This window comes from Molothrus aeneus, chromosome 6, assembly GCF_037042795.1.
Source record: "Molothrus aeneus isolate 106 chromosome 6, BPBGC_Maene_1.0, whole genome shotgun sequence".
Classification (NCBI taxonomy): domain Eukaryota; kingdom Metazoa; phylum Chordata; class Aves; order Passeriformes; family Icteridae; genus Molothrus; species Molothrus aeneus.
This window is the reverse complement of record NC_089651.1, coordinates 34,355,699-34,377,850: the sequence shown is the minus strand read 5'-3', so window position 1 is coordinate 34,377,850 and position 22,152 is coordinate 34,355,699. Positions and strand designations below refer to the sequence as shown.

At 38.0% G+C, this 22,152-nt stretch overlaps 1 protein-coding gene and 1 long non-coding RNA gene across 5 annotated transcripts in view; one reads left to right on the top strand and one right to left on the bottom strand.

The window, feature by feature from the left end:
* Positions 1 to 4,150: 4,150 nt before the first annotated feature.
* Positions 4,151 to 8,356, bottom strand: LOC136557759 (uncharacterized). Its single transcript, XR_010783792.1, has 2 exons — positions 7,914 to 8,356; positions 4,151 to 6,998 (listed from the first exon to the last, which is right to left on the bottom strand). It is a non-coding gene; the product is annotated as an uncharacterized lncRNA (long non-coding RNA).
* A 6,918-nt stretch (positions 8,357 to 15,274) lies between these two features.
* NOVA1 (NOVA alternative splicing regulator 1) overlaps positions 15,275 to 22,152 on the top strand; it is a 139,033-nt gene continuing 132,155 nt past the window's right edge. For 2 of the 4 annotated variants that reach the window (XM_066551648.1, XM_066551647.1), the window contains exons 1-2: positions 15,275 to 16,035; positions 17,926 to 18,069. In XM_066551648.1, the coding sequence (XP_066407745.1) occupies positions 15,900 to 16,035; positions 17,926 to 18,069 (280 nt within the window). In that variant the 5' untranslated portion in view covers positions 15,275 to 15,899. Of the gene's footprint in view, positions 16,036 to 16,297; positions 16,656 to 17,925; positions 18,070 to 22,152 lie in introns of those variants that run through there. The other 2 variants (XM_066551650.1, XM_066551651.1) reach the window with 2 other exon arrangements.

Below are 22,152 nucleotides of genomic sequence, written 5' to 3'. Positions count from 1 at the left end.
TTCAGCCAGGAAAAGAGAAGGCTTTGGGGTGACCTGATTGTGGCCTTGCAGTACCTGAATGAAGAAGGATCTTTTACAAGAATACAACAGAACAAGGAGGAATGGTTTAAACTGAGAGTAGGTTTAGATTAGATAGTTTAAAAAAAAATAAAAATTATGTGAGGGTAGTGAGGTGTAGGCACACAGTTTGGTGTAATTGGGAGTGGGGCTGGGGCCGAGCCTCATCCCCAATGGGCACAGCTGTGAGAAGCAGGTGAGCAGCATTGACAGCAATGAGCCATGGAGTGCCCAGGGGCACTGACCAACCACCAAAGGGAACAGAGGGCACACAGGTGCAATGCATCAACATCAGGGGTACAAAAGGCTGGGCTGAAGAACAAGAAGGGCAGATGCTTGCAGCCTTCTGAAGTGACCTGATTTTACTCTGTATGGGTGGACACCTGGAGCTGTCTGATGAGATGTAGTGTTACTGTGTATGGGTTAAAGCTTTCAGAAATTGTATGATGATACTCTATGTGTCATGGCTGTCTAAACTGTGACATGTGCTGTAACAGTGAGGCACTGGAAGAGCCTGCTGTGGATGTCCCACCCCTGTAAGTGTGTAAGGCCAGGCTGGATGGGGGGCTGAATAAGCTGATCTAGTGGAAGGTGTCATTCTCCACAGCAGGGGATTGGAATCAGAATATCTTTTAAGGCTCCTTCCAACCCAGTCCATTCTATGATTGTTTCACACAAGATGTTGCTTGCTAGTTTTTAATGATAAGGCTTTTATCTTTTTATAAGATTTCCCTTGTTGTGATATGATTACTTCTGTAAATCTATAAATAAAATACAAAAATGTTTCTTAAAAAACTGTTTGACAACTCAGTTCCCAAATACCAAAGAAAGAAACCTATAGATGCAACAGAGGAATTCAGTGCTGATGCAGAAACATGATTTTGTTTGGGAGCCTCTTCCTCTTTTCTTTTCAAACTGTACATGATCTCTCCTGGCCATTAATGACATGCAGAAATTGAAACAGTAGAAGAGAATAGCAGTCCACAAGAAACTACTATTCAGCTGCTGATAATGAAGGACCAGCCCTTTCAGGAAGACGTAGCTAGTGTATCATATGCTGATGTCCACAGAGGGATCCTCTCATAATCTTAGACAGCAATTTTTTTGGAGCGTGAAGTGAGATGTTTCATGTTATTTATGATTCTGCACACAACCATAAAAATTATTATAATAGAAAAGCATATCAGTAATCTCTTTGAAATGCATTCAGTTCAAATTCTTCAGATGAAGTCTTGACCCTATTTAATATTAGAGGCTGTAGAGACTCTATGAAACTTATGTCTCACATTAAAAAAACCTGCTGTTTCCTTGCTAGCCTTACTGGACAACAGACATGACATTGAACAGCAGAGGCAATCTATTGCTCAGTTGCCTGTTCTGGCCTCTGTATTTGTTTCCAAACAATGTGAGAACAAGAGGGGTACTTTTTGAGATCTACTCTAGCACCTGTTACCTAAGTTATGAAGTCACAGGAAATCCAACAGACTGCCCTTTCCCACCCTTATTAATTAACCTTGTGTGGCAAGGATCATAGAGTCACAGAATATTCTGACTTGGAAGGGACCTGCAAGGATCAAGTTCAAATTCTAAGCAAATGGCCCATACAGCAATTGAACCCATGCTTTGTTTAGCTGTTGCCATGAATGTCTTTTAAACACATGACTGAAGCTTTGGGATGTAGTACATATTAGAGGATGGAAACTGAATTTTTGTTGGCTTTGTCTTTTTTCTCTTGTGTATGGTTTATATTCACAACCATGCTCATTTGGTGGCAGTTTTTTAAGCAGTTCTTTATTTAAGGTTTTAAAATTATTTCATCTTTGTGTGGCACATGAAGTGTGATTTTCCACATAGGGAGACTGTTTTTCCCTGTGACACATCAATGAACAGTATCTTACTCTCCTGTAGACCTGATGAAATAATTGCAAGATGCAGGAAGGATAATAGTGATGTCAGCTGCAAAAGATCAGGAAGTACAACTTGGTTTGATGACTTTGCACCAGCAGTCTTTAAATTTAATTGTCTCTTTCATCGGTCTGCTGTCAAGAATTCCTGATTGCCTAAGCACCCATTAAAACAACTTTATCCTTATATTCTACTCATGCCAAAGCAATTGCTACATCTTCTTGGAGAAAATTAAGATTATTTTGCCCACTAGCACTTTTATCCAGACATCATATACTATTGTATAAAGTTTTCATAACTAAGCAATAACATCTGATTTTGAGAAGTATGAATTTAGGATTGTTTATCCCAAGCATAACACTGATAAGTTGTATTACTTTCCTGAATCTTTAATTTCTACTAGAAAATGGATTTTAAACAAGAAAGGTGCCATGGTTTAACTTATAATTTATTTTTCCCTTAGCACTTCAAGTCCCATAATAACGTTTAGTATTCTTATCTAAAGGCTCTTCTTGGTGTTGCCAAACAATTGGACATGAGGCAATGGGCAGAAACTGATGCACGCAAGTTCCACCAGGATATGAGGAGGAACTTCTTTCCTGTGAGGGTGACTGGGCACTGGAACAGGTTGTGCAGAGAGTCTGTGGAGTCTCCCTCACTGGAGATGTTCAAGAACTGTCAGGATCAGTCCTGTGCCACGTGCTCTAGGATGGCCCTGCTGGAGCAGGGAGGTTGGACCAGATGACCACTGTGGTCTCTTCCAACCTGACCCATTCCGCAGTTCTGTAATTTTTTCACCTTTTGAAGTCACCAGTGTTCTCTTCTGTGAGGCATAACCTACTCCAGTCTTTTTGATAATCATAACCTTGCATGCTGGAAGTATATTGCAACCTTACACGACAGTACCTGCCTGAAGTGGACTGGGACTGTTATTACACAAAAATTATATTCTGTCATGCATGATTTGCCTAGATAATCTTGTAGGAAAAATCAATTTGTACAATTCCCTTTTAGGAGTTCATTTCTGTATCATAAGGTATAGAATTTTGATAGATGTGAAAAATAAACAAGCAATTGAAAAATAGTATATTTGAATTGCTTTAGTACATTGAAAACAAAATTATTTTATTTTTAAAAATGAGAATTAATTGCTTATAACTTATGTAATTTTCCTGTCCTAAGCACTTGTCACATAACAAATTATGATCATAAAATAATAAACTAGTTTTTTAATTAAATAATTCCAGAAACTCAGATTCATCTCTGAATTGTATTGAATACGATCACATATATGAATAAAGCTCATGTCAATTACACTTTCACTTTCTTGAGAGTCAACAAGATTATGGGACTCTGGATAGAGGGAATGAATGCTGTAGTTAAGATCCTCCTGGTAAGGGTTCCCTGAGAAAAGACCTTAGAAATCTTACCACAGTGAATAGCTGTGCTCCTTTGTTCTTGCAAAAATTTCCTGAAGGTCAGCTGCAGAATTCATAAGGTCTCAGGTATGGATGGTCATCCTGAACAAATATTTAAACTGAGTCCAAGGGGAAAATGAAAGAAAATTTTATCCCTGGAGCCCATCAAATCTATCCTGCACCAGAAAAAAAGCACTTCTGAATGTTATTCTGGAGTTTCCTCAAGGTAGTAGTAATCTTACAAAATGATTTTGCCATGTAGTAGATTAACCTGTCTGAGATTTATTTGTTAATATCTTATTATAATATACATATTAATTAATATTTTATTACATCTTATAGTATGATATGCATTAAGTAAGCATTGCTATAAACAATAGTATTTATTCTTGTGTTATTCAATGTTGCTCAGATCTAGGATTCTTATATAATTATTTTTCAGCCTTATAAAAAAGAAAACATAGATTCCAAGTTTGTTATCTAGGTCTCCTTGAAGAATGGAGAGACCCTTGCATCCATAAATATTTCACCTATCTTCCAGCTCTCTCCCAGGCACCTTTACAAGACAACTCATTCTCAAACAACCTATTTGTCTCCAGTGACAGCAAGGTGAGTACAAACAACCAGCTTAGCCTAGAAACCTAGCTTTTAGATGGCTGAAGTTATATGTTGTGAAAACTTCTCCAAACGGAAATGAAGATTTTTTTTTCCTCCTTTCCCTGTAGTAACTACATGTGTACCTATATAATGAAAGGCTGAGAATGAGGATGTTGTGTTTGAAAACATTTTCTTTTTATTAGACAGTGTTTGGGTCAGGAGATTGAGTAGAGTTTTTTGGTTTTGTTTTTGTTTGTTTTTTCAACAGGTATCACGAATTATCAATAATGTGTCAAAAGAATACAGAATAGATATTTTTTATTTTTTAACAAAGAAAAGGCACAAAAATTACCATGCTGGAAACCATAACACGGCTTGCAGATCTATGTAGTTATTAACATTTGTATGTACACACCCATGCCAACTGCAGTGAGGTAGCCTGAACTTACATGAAGACATAATCATACTGTAGACATTTAGACGCTTGCCTCTTAGAGTGGATATACTTAGGCTGAGATTAATGTATTCTTAACAGAGAGGTTTCTTACCACTAGAGGGCTCAAAATTGCTGTGTGATTCTATGTATGAATACAACATAAACATATATATACTTACATGCACAAGGTCTGTATGTCATTCGTATGTGTGTGTTTTATTTGTGTGTACACAGCTATAAGCACACATAGATGCCCATACTTGCATTTTAATAGACAATCCATTTTTCTTTTATTTTAAAGATTTTGATAATTAAAATATTTTGTTATTGATAAAATGTAATTCAGATCCTAGAGAGTTTTAATAAAACTGAAATTCACCAAATACATGCGATATGCTTCTTTATTTTCATAAAGTAATTACAGTTTTTAAGTTTATTCTCAGGTAACTGGATTTACCCAGAATGTTCATTTCATCAAACTGAATTTTGAAAACAATCACGATAAAATAATGTTCAAACTTCCATGATCAATGCCTGCTGTCATCATGTTTTATTAAGGTATGTAGACAACACTGAATAACATGGATACAGTTAATTATTTCATAAATGACTTTCCAGAAAAAGCAACGCAGTGTTGCAGAATTGATCACACCAAGCACTTTTGCTTGATTATATGATTTATTCTCCTGGGAAATCTTAGAGATTCTAAAGAAATAAAATGTTCATGGAATGCTGACTGTTTTCTTTCACTAATGTGACAATTGCAACGATGAGAAAAATGGCTTTCAACCAGTTTTAGGTAATCCATTTTGATGTAATGCATATTCTTTGGAGATAGTGCAATCCAGTTCCCCCACATTATGACAATGTAATAATGAACAATTTACCCACAATGTCCAAAAGATAATTAACAAAAGTCAGACTTGAAAAACACAAAAGTTTGAGGGATTGATATTTTCTATACATTCCGTTCTATGTATTTGCAAAGTAATATTTATCTAAGTACAAGAAATCTGATTAACAAAGCAGTATTTCAAGGACAATGAAGCTTCCGATTATAATGATTAAAAATAATATATATTGTTGTAGAAATAGAGACACAAAATGTTTTACAGGCATGCTTTGCTATACATAATAAGCAGTTTAAATAGTTTCTGAAGAATATTTGCCTGTACAGAAAATTGTGCAAAAACACAAGAAAAGAGAAGGTACTCTTTTTGCGACACTTCAGTATCGCAGATTAATCATAAAACAATGTGTTGAATACGATCACATATATGAATAAAGGCTACTCAAGTGAATGAGCATTTGCATAACTGAACCAAATCTTTCAGGGCTTGATACAGAATAATATCTTCGAACCTGGCAGAACCATACATGGCTATTGCCTAAATTGTGGCTACTACAATTAGACACTAAAAACTGAAAAAAACCCTTAACATAATAATTTCCTAGAACCATCATCTTCTATTGTTTTCTTAAATTGTTAAAAGTTGTACCAAATGTTTCATCTTTATAAAATGTTAAATTCTTAAAAGAGCATAGTAAGTTAACTTGGGGGATGGGTGGGAGGAATTTACATTAAATAGTAAAGCATGATGGAAGGACTATTCTATTGCTATTTAAACTTAGGTAAACTTTAAAATTACAGTTTGTTGTAGTCCCCTTTCTGTTAACACATTTACTTTAAAATTAAAAATATGTGGAAATAAGGAAGATATTTTTGCTCTAAGAATTTTAACCCTTGCATGTTTTGCTTAAAAAAAAATAGCTTAAAAGAATGATTGTATATGATGTTTATATGTTTATACGTTTATATGATTGTATATGATTCTAATCTAATGTTTTAATTAAATCAATATCATCTTTTGTGTACTTCTTCTGTGTCTAATACATCCTTAGTTTATCAGTTTATTACTTGAACTTGGGAAGTAACCTGACACACTAGATGACAGATATTAAAAGTGGGGGTTTTGACTGAGTTGGCTGACATATTCATCACATCACCTTTAGTTCCAAAAGTAATCTCAAAATCAATAAAATAGACTGGAATATGCTGAAACTACTTTTACTAGACAGAAATTAAAAGTTTTATAAATTTAGAACACATTTTCTTAAGTGGAAGATCCATTTCCCTAATGACAGCCTATGGTGTCAATAAATTTATGCCAGGAATAGGGTTCTATCCAGGTGGAGTTACATGTTCCACTAGGTTCTTAAGCAAAGCATCCTCATCATGTCACACCATTGTTCAAATTGCTCTCATGATTTTCACATTTATACTATTGTCCCCAACATAAGAAGACCATGGAACTATCAGAGAGCATTCAGAAAAGTTTGACCAAGATGGTGAACGGCAGGGAGAAGCAGCCAGGGTCACTTGGTTTGTTGGAGCTTGGAGAAGAAAAGGCTGAGGAAAGATGTCATCTCAGTCTTCAACTTCCTCAAGAAGAGGGGAAGGACCTGATCTCCTCTCTCTGGTGATTAGTAATAGGACATGAGGAACTGGAATGAAGCTCCATCAGGGGAAGTTCTGACCAAAACCAGATCAGGAAAAGGTGCTTCACTGAGAGGTTAGTCAGTCACTGGAAAAGGGATCCCAGAAAATGGTCATGAAACCAAGCTCCAAGAAGCAGCTGGATGATGCAAATATTTATTAATAAGAGTCATAATATGGAAATAGCAGTAATTTTCACAAAGTTCCTACATGACTCAAGAATTGTGTTGGGTAAAAAGAACTGCAAATATGAATTTTCTTACAGGATTGAGGACTGGAACTCAAGTATATTGATGACTTTTTTTTATCCCTTTCAAAGGAAGTACATTCTTTTTCATCTCTTGTTAACAACACATTTTCAAGTGGAATGGGATATGATAGTTTTAACGAACCTTTTCTAAATTAAATAATATTTAGGTTTTAATCTCCAAATAACATCTCCATGACAATATAGTCTCACAAATGAATGACAGTCATATATTATTTCTATATAGGTAATATGAATCTTCTATAATATGAAATTTTATTCTTACAAGTGCATTACAGATAAGAATGTTGACAAGACTTTCCATTATTAAAATGTAATTTTTAGACCAGTAGTTGTTAATCTATTCGTCTCCTCATCTTTGAATATATTCCATAATATTATTGCCATGACACACTATTGAGTTAAGAAATGCCAAATATTAACCAAACTTAAGTGGATAAGCTAACAAATAGAAGCAGAAATTCTGAACACAGCTTTTATAAACTTTATTTTTAAAAAATCCAAACAACAAAACAAAACCATGGTAAATATGGGGTTTAGGAGATTAAAACCCTTTTCTATTAACACATACAAAGATTAGAGTTCATTTCCATTTGAAATACATACTGACATGCATACCAAGTGGGGTAAACATGTAGGACAAGATCCCGGGGCTCAGGATTACAGGGATCTAACAGCAGTCAATCCAAAGCAATGACAGCATGCAACAGAGGCAGGAGGTCCACTTATAAATACCTTTGTTGTGAGCCATAATGAATCTGCAAGCATTGTTGCTAATGCACTATGATCCTGTTTTTGAGGGGGTTTTTTGTGATTTGTATTTTTTTTATTTTTCATCTCACTTGCAATGACTCAGTTCTGCAGCAATTTTATTTTTACTGTTTTAACATATTTTTTTTCTGGCCCAGAGGAAACAACCTGAACCTTTAAATGAAAATAAGAATGAAAAGAAAAATACAAATATTTAGAAATTTTGAAACAGAGCTCCTCCTACTTGACTAAAATATTACACCAAAAATATTCTGAAAAAATTGCACAGGAAAAATAATCAGGCTTTTTTTTTTAATAAATATAATCTGAAATTTCTATAATACCTTATTTGGATCTGTTTATTATCAACATAACACAAGGCTTCACCTTAACTTAGGATTTTAAATTATTGGAAACTGTGTCCTTAATCTTAATTTTTGCAACTGCCAAATTTTAAATTATATACCAGCTGTTATTTTGTTCATATATAATTAATTAGAAATGAAAAAAAAAATGTTCCTAAATACTCTTCTTATATGTTCTTAGTACATATCCATAAATATTTCTGTGCAAAATTAATTCAAATTGCCCATCACTGAAATATGACAAGAATATCTCTGATTGCAAGAATGCATTGCAGTCTATGTTAATATCTTTTATATAGTTTCTTTACACCTGTCACTATTTTTCCCTGAAGTATTTTGTATGGAATGACTTAAATCCCCTTGAAATCAATAAAACAGTTTTCATCCAGTAGATCCATGGACTTCTATTTTCTAGAGCATATGAGTTGTTCCATTCATTTTGGTCATGCACTCACTTACAAACATAAATAGCAACCTCATAAGTCTAAGTGAAATATAAATCAAAATCAGTTCTATTTTTCAACTAGCATTGAAATAAGAAAGTGATTCTATATCTTGTAAGTGATTAAAGTAAAACTGATCTCAAATTTTGGCACCTTTTCATGTTTCCAGTACTGCTTTCACTGAAAGAAAATAAAGAGATGAATAGACCCCAAAAGTCATTAATAATCTGCCACCATTTCCTTCTGGCTCAAAATGGTAACTAAATAATTCAGATAGACTTGTACTACTGATGAGCTGTCTGTTCTAACCTCACTGCACTAAGGAACACCCTTTGTCTCAAATAGGCAGCATTATGCCTAATCCCTGTGCTTTTTCTGGGGCCAGATAGCCTTTGTGTGCAGCTGACACACAGATACATGTTTTCATGGCAAACTCAGGATATGTGCCAAATCATTCTGGCCAATTTATCCTGGCAGTCAGTTTTAGCTGTTTACCCTCCCCCACCAGAAGACTTTCCAGTTCAGGAGCATTTTGTAGGAATCAATTTCAAGTGGGTAGAAATAAAATAAAATAATTAAATTTTGTTGATGAAGTGAAATAATTTCTTGAAGAAGAAATGGTAAAGATATTTGCTAAACTTCAGTGAGGAATCTCTTCAAGTTCCTAGTGTATTCTTTCCTAAAATCTTGCTGTGCTGAAGATTTAATTTGTAATATACTGACACATAGTTTTTTCTATAGTAAGCATTTTCAAAGTGTTTTTAAAGACATCTAGGTCTACATTTCAATAATATTAGGGACACTACTTTTCTTGCCTTTCCATTGGCAAAATTTCTACCATTACAATTGTATTATACTTGTAAAACTTTCTTCTGCTGGAATAGCCTATTATTTGGAAAATTGATAATAAATTATACAGGAAAAGTGGAGTATCTTAATGGTTAACAGTAGGAGAGTTTACTAATACAATTTTACTAGGACATAGTTGTCTTTAATAATCTCAGGTAGTATACATTTTACCAGCGAGCAAATTGATCAGAGCAACTCAAATTTCACTACATAATTTAATATAAATTTTGCTTACAAGAGAAAAAAAATCAGTGCCTTTTTCATTATTGTCTTCTTATTTTTCCTTTGTCCACTGTGCAACATCTTTACTTTTCCCCTTTCCGCTCCTTTTCCAGGAAGATTTCTGATCTTTTCTACTAACATAATTTTGTAGATAAATTGAACTATAGCAAAATTCTAAACCAATCCTGATTAAGGGCCTATATTGTAAGATGATATTATTCCAGAAAGGGGATCAAGCTTGACAACAGAATCAAACAAATTAATTTTGCTGTTAATGTATCTTTCTCCTTACTTTTTGTAAAGTGCCAAAATTTCAAGCAAATAAGACAGTTGGTGGTGGGTGGGCAAAATGACACATAAGATAGTAATACTGTTAGAGCAGTTATAATAACAGATTGGAAACAGGTATGCTGATCGAAAAAACACTATTCACCACGTTTTTCAAGGAATGAATACTGAAGCATCTGGAGCGATGGCTGGCTGAATTCTGTTTGTAGACAAGATGCTTCACCAGTGTCCTTTTGTAAGATAGTAACAAAAATACACAATCAGTAACACTGTGAACTGAAGAAGCTACACAAGGAGATCCTGCTATTTCTCACACATAATATTACATTGTTTCATTACAGTGGAATTACTCATAGTTTACAGCAGTTTTAATCCTTGAATATCTATTTTCCTATTAAAACCAAAATAACACACCACAACTAAACAAACAAAAACCCAAAACACAACCTAAAAAAACCAGAAGATGCTACTATTTTTGGAAGGCAATTGAAATCTAGTATTTATTTTTTTTTTTTTTCATTCTGAGAAATGAAAGGTCTTTAAATTACTGTACATAAAGATCACCAGGTAGATGGCTTTTTGGAGTAAGTGTTGAGCCACTGGAGTTTCAGATATCTGGATCCACAATGTCAATTCCTTGGAAAAGATGAAAATTACCTTGTTCTGAGGCTATCTTGTTTCCTACACTGAGATCTGGGTAAGTCCCTGGGTAACCCCTTATAAATTTGACTTACAGATTCAGTAATGAAGAACTCAGATGAATTCAATTCCTTATTCCTGAAGAAAAGTTGAAAAAAAAAAGGATCTGTGAATTTTGATTAACTTTGTCAGAATAGGAGACAGGTGACCTCTCTGCTGAGAGAGAAGAAATGGACATTGATTTCCTACAAACACTTCCTTCTTCCACCACCAGAAAAAGAATTTTAGCCAATGTATTCATGTTATGACAAATAATATGGTCACATTTTTACTGATTTTAAGTAATCATCCTCAGTTTCCTAGAAAAAGAAAGCTACTACACAGCACTGATCTGCAATATGAAAAGGTTTAGCAGTTGTCCACGTTCTTTCCAGTGAAGAGTATGACTTTGGCTTTTAATTCAGCAATATATATGTAAAACATAATGCAGATAATAAAAGGAATGTAAATGTGGAAAATCAGATAATCGGGTCATTTTCTGTCTAATACATGTTCAACTTTTTTCTCAAATGCTGGGTGTGAATTTTTCAGGTTAATATTGCTGAAATCTTGGAGAAGTTCCACTGAAATTAAAAAATATTTACTGATGAACAAATTCTTCAGTATTTTAACATGCAGCAATTGGATAACCTAATCAACAATAATAATAGTTTAACTGGTAGGTTATTGGAGGAAAAAAGTGTCATAAACAGAAGATGGATATTAAAGACTTGAAAGAACCTTCTGAGTTTATCGCTAACTGTAATTTTAGTGAAGGCAAAGTTTACAGGAGTCACAGCAACCATCCAGTAATAAAAAGCTGTCAGTCCTTTTGGACAAAGACAGAATCTGTTTTCTTTTACCTAGCCAGGATGTTTAAGAGGTATCGTTTTTCATCTAATGATTATTGGACTCTGTCATATTCCCCATAAGGGGAAAAATGAACTCCTCATTCTGTTAGTCAGATGAGAACTATCCATCACCTCTAAAAGAAACAGGAGATTGAGTCTTGTTCCACAAAGTAGACTTTATCAGATTAAGTGATGTTTACTAAAACTTCACCTGAGTTATTATGCAGATTTCTATTTGTTAATAAATATGGTTAATTTCTCCCAGTTCCTTATCCCTTTAAATTCTAAGGATAGGTTTCATGTCTGTGGGAGGGATTAATTTAAATGCTACCATCCATATCTCTACCAGCTGAGAATGATTTTAGAAATAAAGCTGGCAAATGGAATTTGTACTCCATGTCATCTCTGAACAACCTCTCACTGAAGTTACAGAATACATTATACAGTAGGATGGGACTGATACAGACAGGAAAGAAATCAAGACCCCACAACTGTTTGAAAAACCTCTGGTCAGGTATGCCAGTCTGGAGCTGGCTGAAAACAGAAAAGATGAACAACAGATGACAGACTTGGAAAAAGAGGAAAACTCTACTGATAAACACTTTTTAATATTTTCCGTCAGTACTTTCTGCACAGATATTACAACAGAGGGAGCACGGTGGTATTACAGGCCGCCACAACTATTTTCACTCATGCTTCAGACCATGAACAATGCAGGGCAGTTGCCTGCGTTTTGCTAAAAGCTGTTCCTTTCACTGCCCCAACCCATGACAAAGACCCAGCTTGCTTTAAACTCCATGTGACCTCTGCCACTAGAGGGCTTCACTTAATTTGATATTCCCCCTTAGACCTTCAAAATCACCGCTCCAAGAAATTAAATAAGGAGAAAAAAGCGCATATTCTGAAGCATAGCTGTAATAATTGAAAAATTTCCTTAATAGTAAATTGGTATTTGTTGAAATGTTGATTACGTGCAGCTATCTGCCTAGTTAAGTAGAACTGTTACTAAGAAACTAGCTGAGAGGTTAGTTACCTAGCTAAAGCTAACTTCTTCAAATAAAAACCTTTCTTGAAACTGTAACAAAACCTTCTAGAACTACTAGAAAAGTTGAAAAAGCTTGTCTAACTGGGATGGGAGATAATGTGGAGGGAAATCATTAAACAAAAGGCATTCTGTAGAGACGAGGGGAGGCACTTGTGAAACAGCTGTCAGTAAAGAAACAGGCTAACACAGGACAGACATCTGCTGAGTCTGAGGAAATTAGGTTTCAGGATTACCACTTTTTCCTCTAAGCTTATGGAAGCTAGATACACAAACAACATAGACACTGATCACGTTAAAACCATTTTTTTATTCTACACTTTAATATTTCTGTCATTAGAATGAAACGATACTTTTGTTTCAAGAATGCAATCAAGTAAATGCTATATAAGCTAATTGGAGATCCCAAAGGGAGGACTTGCAGGTGCTGAATCCAATCAGATCTGTCACATAATTAAAATTGGTGCAGGGGGCACAGTAAAACAGATGTGGTCTAAAAACCAGGGAATTGTTTGTTTCAGTGTTGCTACAGATGAATGGGACATAGTCAGTGAGATAAAGAGAGCAGTGTTATAATTTATCCAGTTCTACTGCGGAAATTGACTCAAGATGGCTTAATTTGAACATCGTGGTTTTCTTTTTTATTTTTATCTTCAAAAGTTTCTGCAAGACATTTGCTTCGTTTACAAATAAAAAGAGGCCTCTTAGGACTGATGACCCTACAAACTGGACCTGAGATTTACAAGTCATGCTGTGCTCTTTCTGGCTCAAATACTAATAAAATTCTTTGGCTGTAACTTAGTAAATAAAATGGAAGAGCTAGAACCAGTCCCCAGTTTGCTGTACCATCATTGTGTCAGCAACTGCCAAGGTAACAGAAGCCTAGAATTTTATTTCAGTCAGTAAACTAAGCAATTATGAGTCAGAGTATCTTAGATACAAGGGGTATATGATGAGTAAGAAAGTTCCATTTTTATACAATCATTTTTCTGACCATATATGCTATCAAATTTTTACTGAATCTACTGCATATATTTCACCTGCTGGCAAGGAGGATAGACATCACGTTCCTGGGACACAACTCCCAAAGAAGTCATTGGAAGTTTCCTATGTACAGTGCTGGATTGAGTTCTTAATTTGCGAATGCATTTGGGCAGGAGCCTGTTTAGATGTTAGCATGTGCACGGTTTAATATCCTATAATGCACTACCTATCTGACTTGTAATTTATAAGCAGAGGTGATGTGCTATATATTATATATGATGTGTGTATTTTAAATATTAAAAATTGTTTGGGGCAGTATTAATGGTAAGTGATTACTAAAACTAAGGCTGTCTCCCAGGGAGCTTAGAATGGAAATTGGATTTCATCCACTAACAGCCAGGTTTTAAGCTCGTGTATTAGGAGGAATCGAGTCAGCAGCCATGCCGCGCACACACACACATCAATACGAATTTAGCACAGAGCGTGGTGTAGTGCAATAAACACACGTCCCTAAATTTTGTACGGAATTGATGCTCCAGAACTGACCACTACCGTCACAGTTACAGCAGTTTGAGACTTTTTTTCATAGGAAAAGAGTCAATAAATAGCCGAGTCAAATAGTAAAAATGCTTTCTTGGTGCACAGACAATTCCCCGAGCCATGCTTCCCCCCCCCCTCCCCCAATCTTACAACATTTTAATATTCTACCTGAATAATTTGAGATTTGTAAGCAGAAATAACCTCCGCCGCAGTGAAATATCTTTAAATTCTCTACAAAATATTTAGGTAAGCAACGCGGCTTTGTGTCGCACAGCTCCGGCTAGACCGGCTGTCACAGCGTAACAATAATATCTTTATTAATTTCTTTACAAGCCTGCGCGATGCAGCCCGGCGCGTCCGCGGCTCCAGCGCGGAGCGGCAGCGCTGCCCCGGGCCCGCCACCCGCGGTGCCCGGCGGGGACCGAGCAGGGACGGAGGAAGGGCCGCGGCGCACGAGTGCTGCAGCCTGCCTCGACGAGGACATGTCCCCGCTATCCCACCGCCTCCTCGGGCGATCTCAGCCCTCCTCCCACGCAGCTGCGGGCCTGTGAGGCGCAGCGCGTAACCCAGGTGACGCCGCATCCCGGCGGGGACCCTCCCGCGGCGGCAGCCGGCCCCCGCGCACGCCCGCCCCGCCGCCGCCCCCGCCGCAGAGGTTAAACCGCCCCCGCCTCCCCGCAACGGCTCTGCCAGCGGCAGCCCGGCATTGGCGAGACGCTTCAATCCCAGCCTCTCTCTCTTTTGTTCCGATTGGCCTCATCTCCCGCCTGTCTCCGATGGAAACCCCGCCCTTCTGTTTTATCATCCCCCCCCCCCCCCCCCCCCCCATCACCCCTCACCCCCCCCCGCCTGCCCTCGTACACCCCCGTCCTTGTGCCCCCTCCCATGCTTGTAACCTATCCTGCCTTTAGGGTTTGTGCGGTGCAGCTGAGGGTGGCGGCCCCAGCCCCAGCCAGGCGCCCGCGGTGCCGGGGCTAGAACCGAGCAGTGCCGCGCCAGCCGGGCAGCGATCCCCCTCTCCACCCCCGTGCACACGAGCCCGACAGCGAGGGAGGGCACGGGAGCCCGGGAGCGGCGGGCAGCTGAGCCGCAGCGTCAGGCGCGGCACTGGGGCGGGCAGGGGCGGAAGGGGGCTCAGAAACAGCGTGAATCATCTCCCACTCTCTCCCTCGCCCACCATTTACACCGCTCGCTCCCTCCTTCTCCCCCTCCCTTCTTCCCTCCCTCCCTTCCCACCGATTCTGTCTCACTCGTTCTCTCTCCCCTCCTCTCCCACTCACTCTCTCCCCTCCTCTCCTCTCCCACTCACTCTGTCCTCTCCTCCTCCTGTCTCACTCTTTTCATTCTTTCCCCTCCTCTCCTCTCCCGCTTTCTTTTCCCTCTCTCGCCCCCCTCGTTCCCCTGTCTCCCTTCTCCTCATCTCCTGACACTGCACTGCAGCTGCTCCTCCAGTCCAGTCCTGCCCGCTTCCCTCCCTCCTTTCCCTTCCCTCCCCCCGGGTGCCAGATAAACAAGGCGCGCAGCATCCTCGACAATCCCGATCTTAGCTCTACATTTTCGAAAAGGACAAGAGAACGGGACAAGCCCCCTCCCCTCCTCCTCCTCCTCCTCCACCCCCTTCCTTCTCCTCCTCCTCCTCCTCCCCCCTTCCCTCCCTGCCCCCCCACCAGAGAAGGGAAGAGACAATTCTCCTCCGAGCAGCAGCAAACATGATGGCGGCAGCTCCCATCCAGCAGAACGGGACCCACACCGGGGTTCCCATAGACCTGGACCCGCCGGACTCCCGGAAAAGACCGCTTGAAGCCCCCCCTGAAGCCGGCAGCACCAAGAGGACCAACACGGGCGGTGGGTATATCCTCTGTCACCTCCCTCCCACCCCCACCCCCCCGCCCTACCCACCCACCTCTCCGCTTCCCTACCTGCCTGCCTGCCTCTTCCAATCCCCCACCCCCCCCCCCCCCCGCGCCCAAAGATTCCCATTTCTCTAATGTTATCATTCATCAAAATGGCGTCGGTTTTCAGCATCTACCAGTCTTTTTATTTAATATCCACGCTGGGGCTGCACAGCCGTGACCCTACGGAGGCGAGGAGGGAGCACAAGGGGCTCCCGCAGCCCAGCTATCTCCCTCGCCCGTTTAAGGATGGGCGACAATAAATGGCAGCTGGAAGGAGACGGCAAACGCTCTTCCCTCCTTCCACATCCTCGGGGTCGCAAGTTGAATTTCAGCCTTGCCGTGCGTTTTCCTCCTCCTTGGCCTCGCTTCCATTGTCAGCGCGTACACGGCGTGTGTTTGCCGTGCCGAGCCGGGGGCGAGGGCTGGCTGGTGGCGGGGGGAGTCGCCCCTCGGCTACGGGGACTCGCTAGTTAACATCCTGCTGTTCCTGGAGGAGATGAGTTATAACGGGACCAGCATCTCCTTTATCCGTTTGCACTGGAGTCGTCATAACAATGCACCGAGGCAGAGGTGAATTTATTTGCCCAATGTTGAGAGCAGTGGTCTGGCTACGCATAGTGCATGGTTCCCCAGCTATGGTAATACGGGTGGGCACCACTGTCACACACAGGCACTAACTGAGACGCTTTGTAGTCTCAGGGAAGAGAAGTATTGTGAACTTAGATAATTTCTTCTGCTTAGGGGTAAAAATAACCCCAAAGAACCAACTTTATGAAACACGTTTCGTGATATTTTGATATCCGTGCCAATGGGACATTGCCATAATTGCTGGGGAGAACACAAGTCTGGGGAACCAGCGTATCCCTGTTGCCTTGCACTTCTTCAGAGACAGTTATGGAAAGGTCCTCAGACTTCAGTGTAGCTGGATTTAGCTTTGGCATGAGGGTACTGAAAATTTTGCAGTTTCCAAATCAGACTGGGATCCTTTTTTTCTTTCTCCCCTCCATTCACTCTATATATTTTTTCCTGTTTTGATGGTGTGCTTTAGTGCTAGTGGTGGGTAGAGGACTGGCGTTGTCTATCTTGTCACCTTTTAAGTGTATTTAAAATAAGTGACTTAGGCTTTTGATCAATTGGGAAAAATTCTTCTTAGTGTCCTTTAATTAATGAGCTTAAAAGAGATCATTGTCGCTTAAGAAGTGCTAAAGGAATACATGAGGATTACTTAGGCAAGTGATTCCATCCTCACCATGTTGAGTTGTTTTCTTGGCAGTGGCTGAAATGCTTGGAATAAACCCCCACATTTTGGGTGGGTTATTTGGTAGCAGAGTAGTCGTTTTGCTCACTTAAGAAGAATGCAAGCAATAGCTAATTGCTGTTCTCATGTGTTTGCTAATGACAAACAAATAGCCCATTAGAATTTACAATTCGTTCTTTCCTGGTTTTGTCATTTCTTTTGCAGTATTTCCAAGGAAGGTTGTAGTTGTCACTAACCACGTTTTCATGCAGGGCTTTAGTTTTTTTAAAGGGGTCTGATCATTTCTGCATGCTGTGGTTACCATTGCAGAAAAAAGAAAACAAAAGGCAATCTACCTTTGAAATATAATTGCAATATTACTCTTTAACTGAATTAAGGAACCTCTGTGGGTTCTTTGCTTAGAATAAATGTAGATATTTTAAACTGTCACAGGCATAGCCTAAACATGTCTTGTATAATGACGCAACTGGTTAGATATAAATGCATGAATTAGTGGATGTTACCTTTTGTTTATTTGTGGGTCTGGGAAGGAAAAATGACAACTTATAAGCCATATTAACCATGCATATCTCAATTTTTCAGAGGATGGCCAGTATTTTCTAAAGGTCCTCATACCTAGTTATGCTGCTGGATCTATAATTGGGAAGGGAGGACAGACAATTGTTCAGTTGCAGAAAGAGACTGGGGCCACCATCAAGCTGTCTAAATCCAAAGATTTTTATCCAGGTAGGTGCAAAAATTAGCCAATTCTTTTATTTTTAAGTTCTCTGGCACGTATGTACATTTCAGTGTGTTTCATATATTGATGGTCAAGTGCAGCAGGAAGCATTGTCTCAGAAAAGTATGTTTCAAAGTGCAATTGTGAATATAAATATTCTGTCTGTTTTGACTTATGGAATGGACTGAACTGGATGCTAACTGCTTGAAAGAAGTTTAAAGTCATTTACAGTATTTCTGCAAAAGATTAGTTTCATTAACATTGACTGCTTTATTTTTTATTTTAAAAAAAATCTAGCTTTTAGGAACCAATGTGACAGGTGGCGTAAAGATAATTGTTTGTTTGAAGTTTCCAGACATTATAATGACAATTAAGCTAGAATGAGTAAAAATGAGAGACTGCCTCGTAAAGAATGGGCCATTTACTTTAAATCCATTATGTACCTTCTTTCTGCTTCACTGCTTTGTTCATTGGCTCTGGAGTGAAGTAAAGAGGACAAGTGCTGCTCTTTAGATATTCTTTATATTGTGTTTATCATGATGGTGGAAGAAAACTCTATTATAAAACTTAAATACTTTGGATGAATAAAAAATTAGCATTTTATATTAGCTGTATTAGTGCACATGAAAAGTTTTTAATATTTGAGTATAACAATAATAAATCCCTGAATTAGCATTCCTCCTTTATAAGATTTCTGAAGAGGGAGTCTTATATAATGATAGACAAGATTTACCTTCTGCAGTTGAATAATTGGGGAATTTTTCCGAAAGGTAAACAAATTAGCATTCTGTAATTGAACTTTGCTCTAGAGGACTTTCTAAAAACTGATGCAAAATAACATAGCTGATACTTTTGTGTTTTGATTTTGTTATTTTTGAAGAGTAACTGGTGGTTTAGAATTGAGTTCACTAGCTGTTGCTGACTTTTTTCTTTTGGAAAATAAGAGCTGCTTTGCATTTGCTCTATTTTAACAAGACTGAATTCTACAAAATAGCAAAGGCAGTTGGTATGGATGTAAACAGACCATTTAGCTTTCCTGTTCTCTGACTTTACAGTCAGGCAGAGGTGGATAACTTTTTATTAGCAGAGATATTTTGGTCTCTTTACCAATATGATTGTTGATGTGGAAATTCTAATGCACCTGTTGTACATCTCCTTATTGAATGTAGTTTATAATATTTAAAAGTCAGAGATTGAAGTGTTGAATGTAGATTTTTTTTTTCTGTTGGAAGTTACATCTTATGAACTGATGCTTGTTGCTTTTGAAGCTTTTTTTTGACTTTTTTTTAGGAAGGTAGAAAAAACATGATCCTTTTTTGAAAGGTATGTTAGGATTAAAAAAAAAATCAATGTAGAATTGTGAAAACTCTTGGAATAAATAAAGCATTCTAAAGAGCCTGATTGCAGAATTAATAACATAATCTGGGTAAAGAGCTGCAATAGTAAATTAAATTCACTGTCAATAGATGAAAATGAAATAGATTTTCTGCATTATACATGAGGGGTTATCAGATATGCAAGGATGTTACAGAAAATTGGTGTTTATGAAGAATATTCCAAATACCAAATTATGAGCCTTTTCATTTTACTACAGTTTATTTACACTCACTTGGAAAGGATGCTCCAAAGATTAGATCTTTTGTTCAGTGCTCCAGTATAGTTCCTCTGTTTTTGGATTAAGTCAGAATTACTTTTTTTTGTGTAGGAAACTGTAAAGATGCAGCAGTAGTAACAGAAGAACCTTTGAAAAATAAAAAATCACCAGCTAGAATGACATGAGAAAAACATTTGCGACATAAACATATTCTCTCTCAAAATCAGCAGCAATAATATAAATAACTAGGGCAGGGACACTCAAACATTTTCACAGTAACAGGTGCAAATGAAGTTCCAGTTCAACTTTATACAGTCTGCCTTGAATTTGCAGCCACGTTGTGTCATATGCAAAGTGAGCGTTTTCAGGAAGATGGTGACTGATACCTGCTAAAGCATGGAGCAGGGATGGGAAATGGATTCCAGCGTGGCTAGCTCTTGTTAGTATTTCTGTTTGTGTCTGACCACCAGCCCATGGAATTTTCAGAGGTCCTGTCATTCCTTGAGCTGATGGCTTTTGGGTTTGTTCCAGACTCTCTTGCTCATATAACATTAGGGAATACAAGCCTTATGAAAGAGCTAAGATGAAGCTATGATTTATTTTTCTTATGAAGTTTTTTAAACAATTGCTGTTTTCCTAATAGATCCTTACCTCTAATGCTTGTGACTACAAATATGTTTTATGTATGTTTCGCTGTGGAATGTTCTGTCGTTGAAGCTTCTATGAAAGTTTTCTGTATTTCCAAAAAGTTTTAGAAAAGTGAGTAAGTTCCTGTTTGGAAAGGAGGAAGGTGCTTGTAATACAGAAGTTACGAGTAGTTCCTATGATCTAATAGTATTTTTTTCTTTTCCCTCTGTGATATAGGACTTCTGTATGCAGACTGATTTCTGTTGGAATTATTTTTGTGCGTCAAAAGGTGACATAATTACTGAAGAATTAAATGGCAGCTCTAATTACAAGAAATTGAAGGAAAAAACAGCTTTGCATTGAACATTTTAGTTTACAAGACAGGAAGCAGTATACAAATACCTTACTGTCCACTACAGTTTTATTTTTGAGTATGCAATTTATTGTTCTCTTTTCAGGTTACGTGCTGACTTTTTCTTGTTGTCTGGACTCCTGCAATTTGACTTTGGATATTCTGATTCTTTTCTGTTCAGGCATGTCCCCCAAGACTAGCAGAAATAAAATTAAAATGGCAAAATATGCCCTACTTTTAAGCTAAATGGTGCTGATCCTCCTGCATAGAAAGTACAGTGTGTATTGACTTACTAGGTTTTGGTTCAAAAATTAAGTACAGGTTTAGCCAACTTGATAAAGAAAGTGGCTATTCTTTGATGCTATTATAATGTATGGTTTTTTGAATAATAGAAGAAAGATGATTTCTGTTGTCTGAAACTGTCATTGCTTATGTGTTTCTCATTCTGCATTTTAGTGAGCACGGGACTCAAAGCCACTCAGGCCATGTATATTTCTCCCTTGTGAATGCTGCCGTGCACTCTCTCTCTTTCTCTCTCGTGCACAGACTCTCTCCCTCTCCCTCCCTCTCTGCGTTCCCGCCCCGGTCTCACAAATGCACACACATGTACAAAATTATGTTACATCACATCGTGTTGTTTATCTTGCAACAGGATCTTGCCTGATCTGAACTTGGTGCTTGAGTGAATTTGAACTTGGTTAGTGTTTTTCAATTTATTGGAATATGATGTCGTAGGTGTACTTAAATTAGATCATATCAAGAGCAGAGATTAATAAAAGCATAATTAAATGGGGGATAAGATTTTACTGGTTTCAGCAACATATTGGATGTGTTGTTCTTATAGCAGATTTCTAGTCAGTAATTATATCAATGTTTGGAGAATATAAAAGGTGGGAGTTTGCTCTCCCATCTCATGCAGACGGTGTATGAAGTAATGTGTGGCTATTTTGTTCTTTTACCAAGGGACTTCTGTTTTTAGATGTTTTCTGTTTAAATATCAGATTTTTTTGAATTGTTCATGTGTTATGGGAGATAGTCTAGCTAATATTTATGTCAGTGCCCTTCTGAAAACTCTTATTCTGACTCTTAAAGACCTTTCAAAACCATTGAATGTATAAGTAACACATTAAGTTACAGGAATTTATAATTAATAATCTTATAGCATCATTACTGCTATAAACTGCGAGGAAGGAGAAAGGTGTAATATATCAAGCTTGGCTCTCCATTATTATTTCCTTTATAGAAATAGAGTTTATCATGTTAATTGGTAACTCTTAAAAATAACAAAATCTAGTAAGGAAAGAAATGTTTTAAAAAATCAACGCTTGAAATAATGTTGATGTGAAATACTGCTTTTTCAGCTATGGAAAAGAGTAGCGGAGTTAGAAGCAAGAAAGGCTTTAGTTAATACCTGTCTGTTGTGCTGGTTCCTTGAAGGGCTTTGTCATACATCAATAAATGCATTTCATTTTTTTTCTTGATCCTACTTTTTTTCTTGAAATGTTGACATTAGCTAAT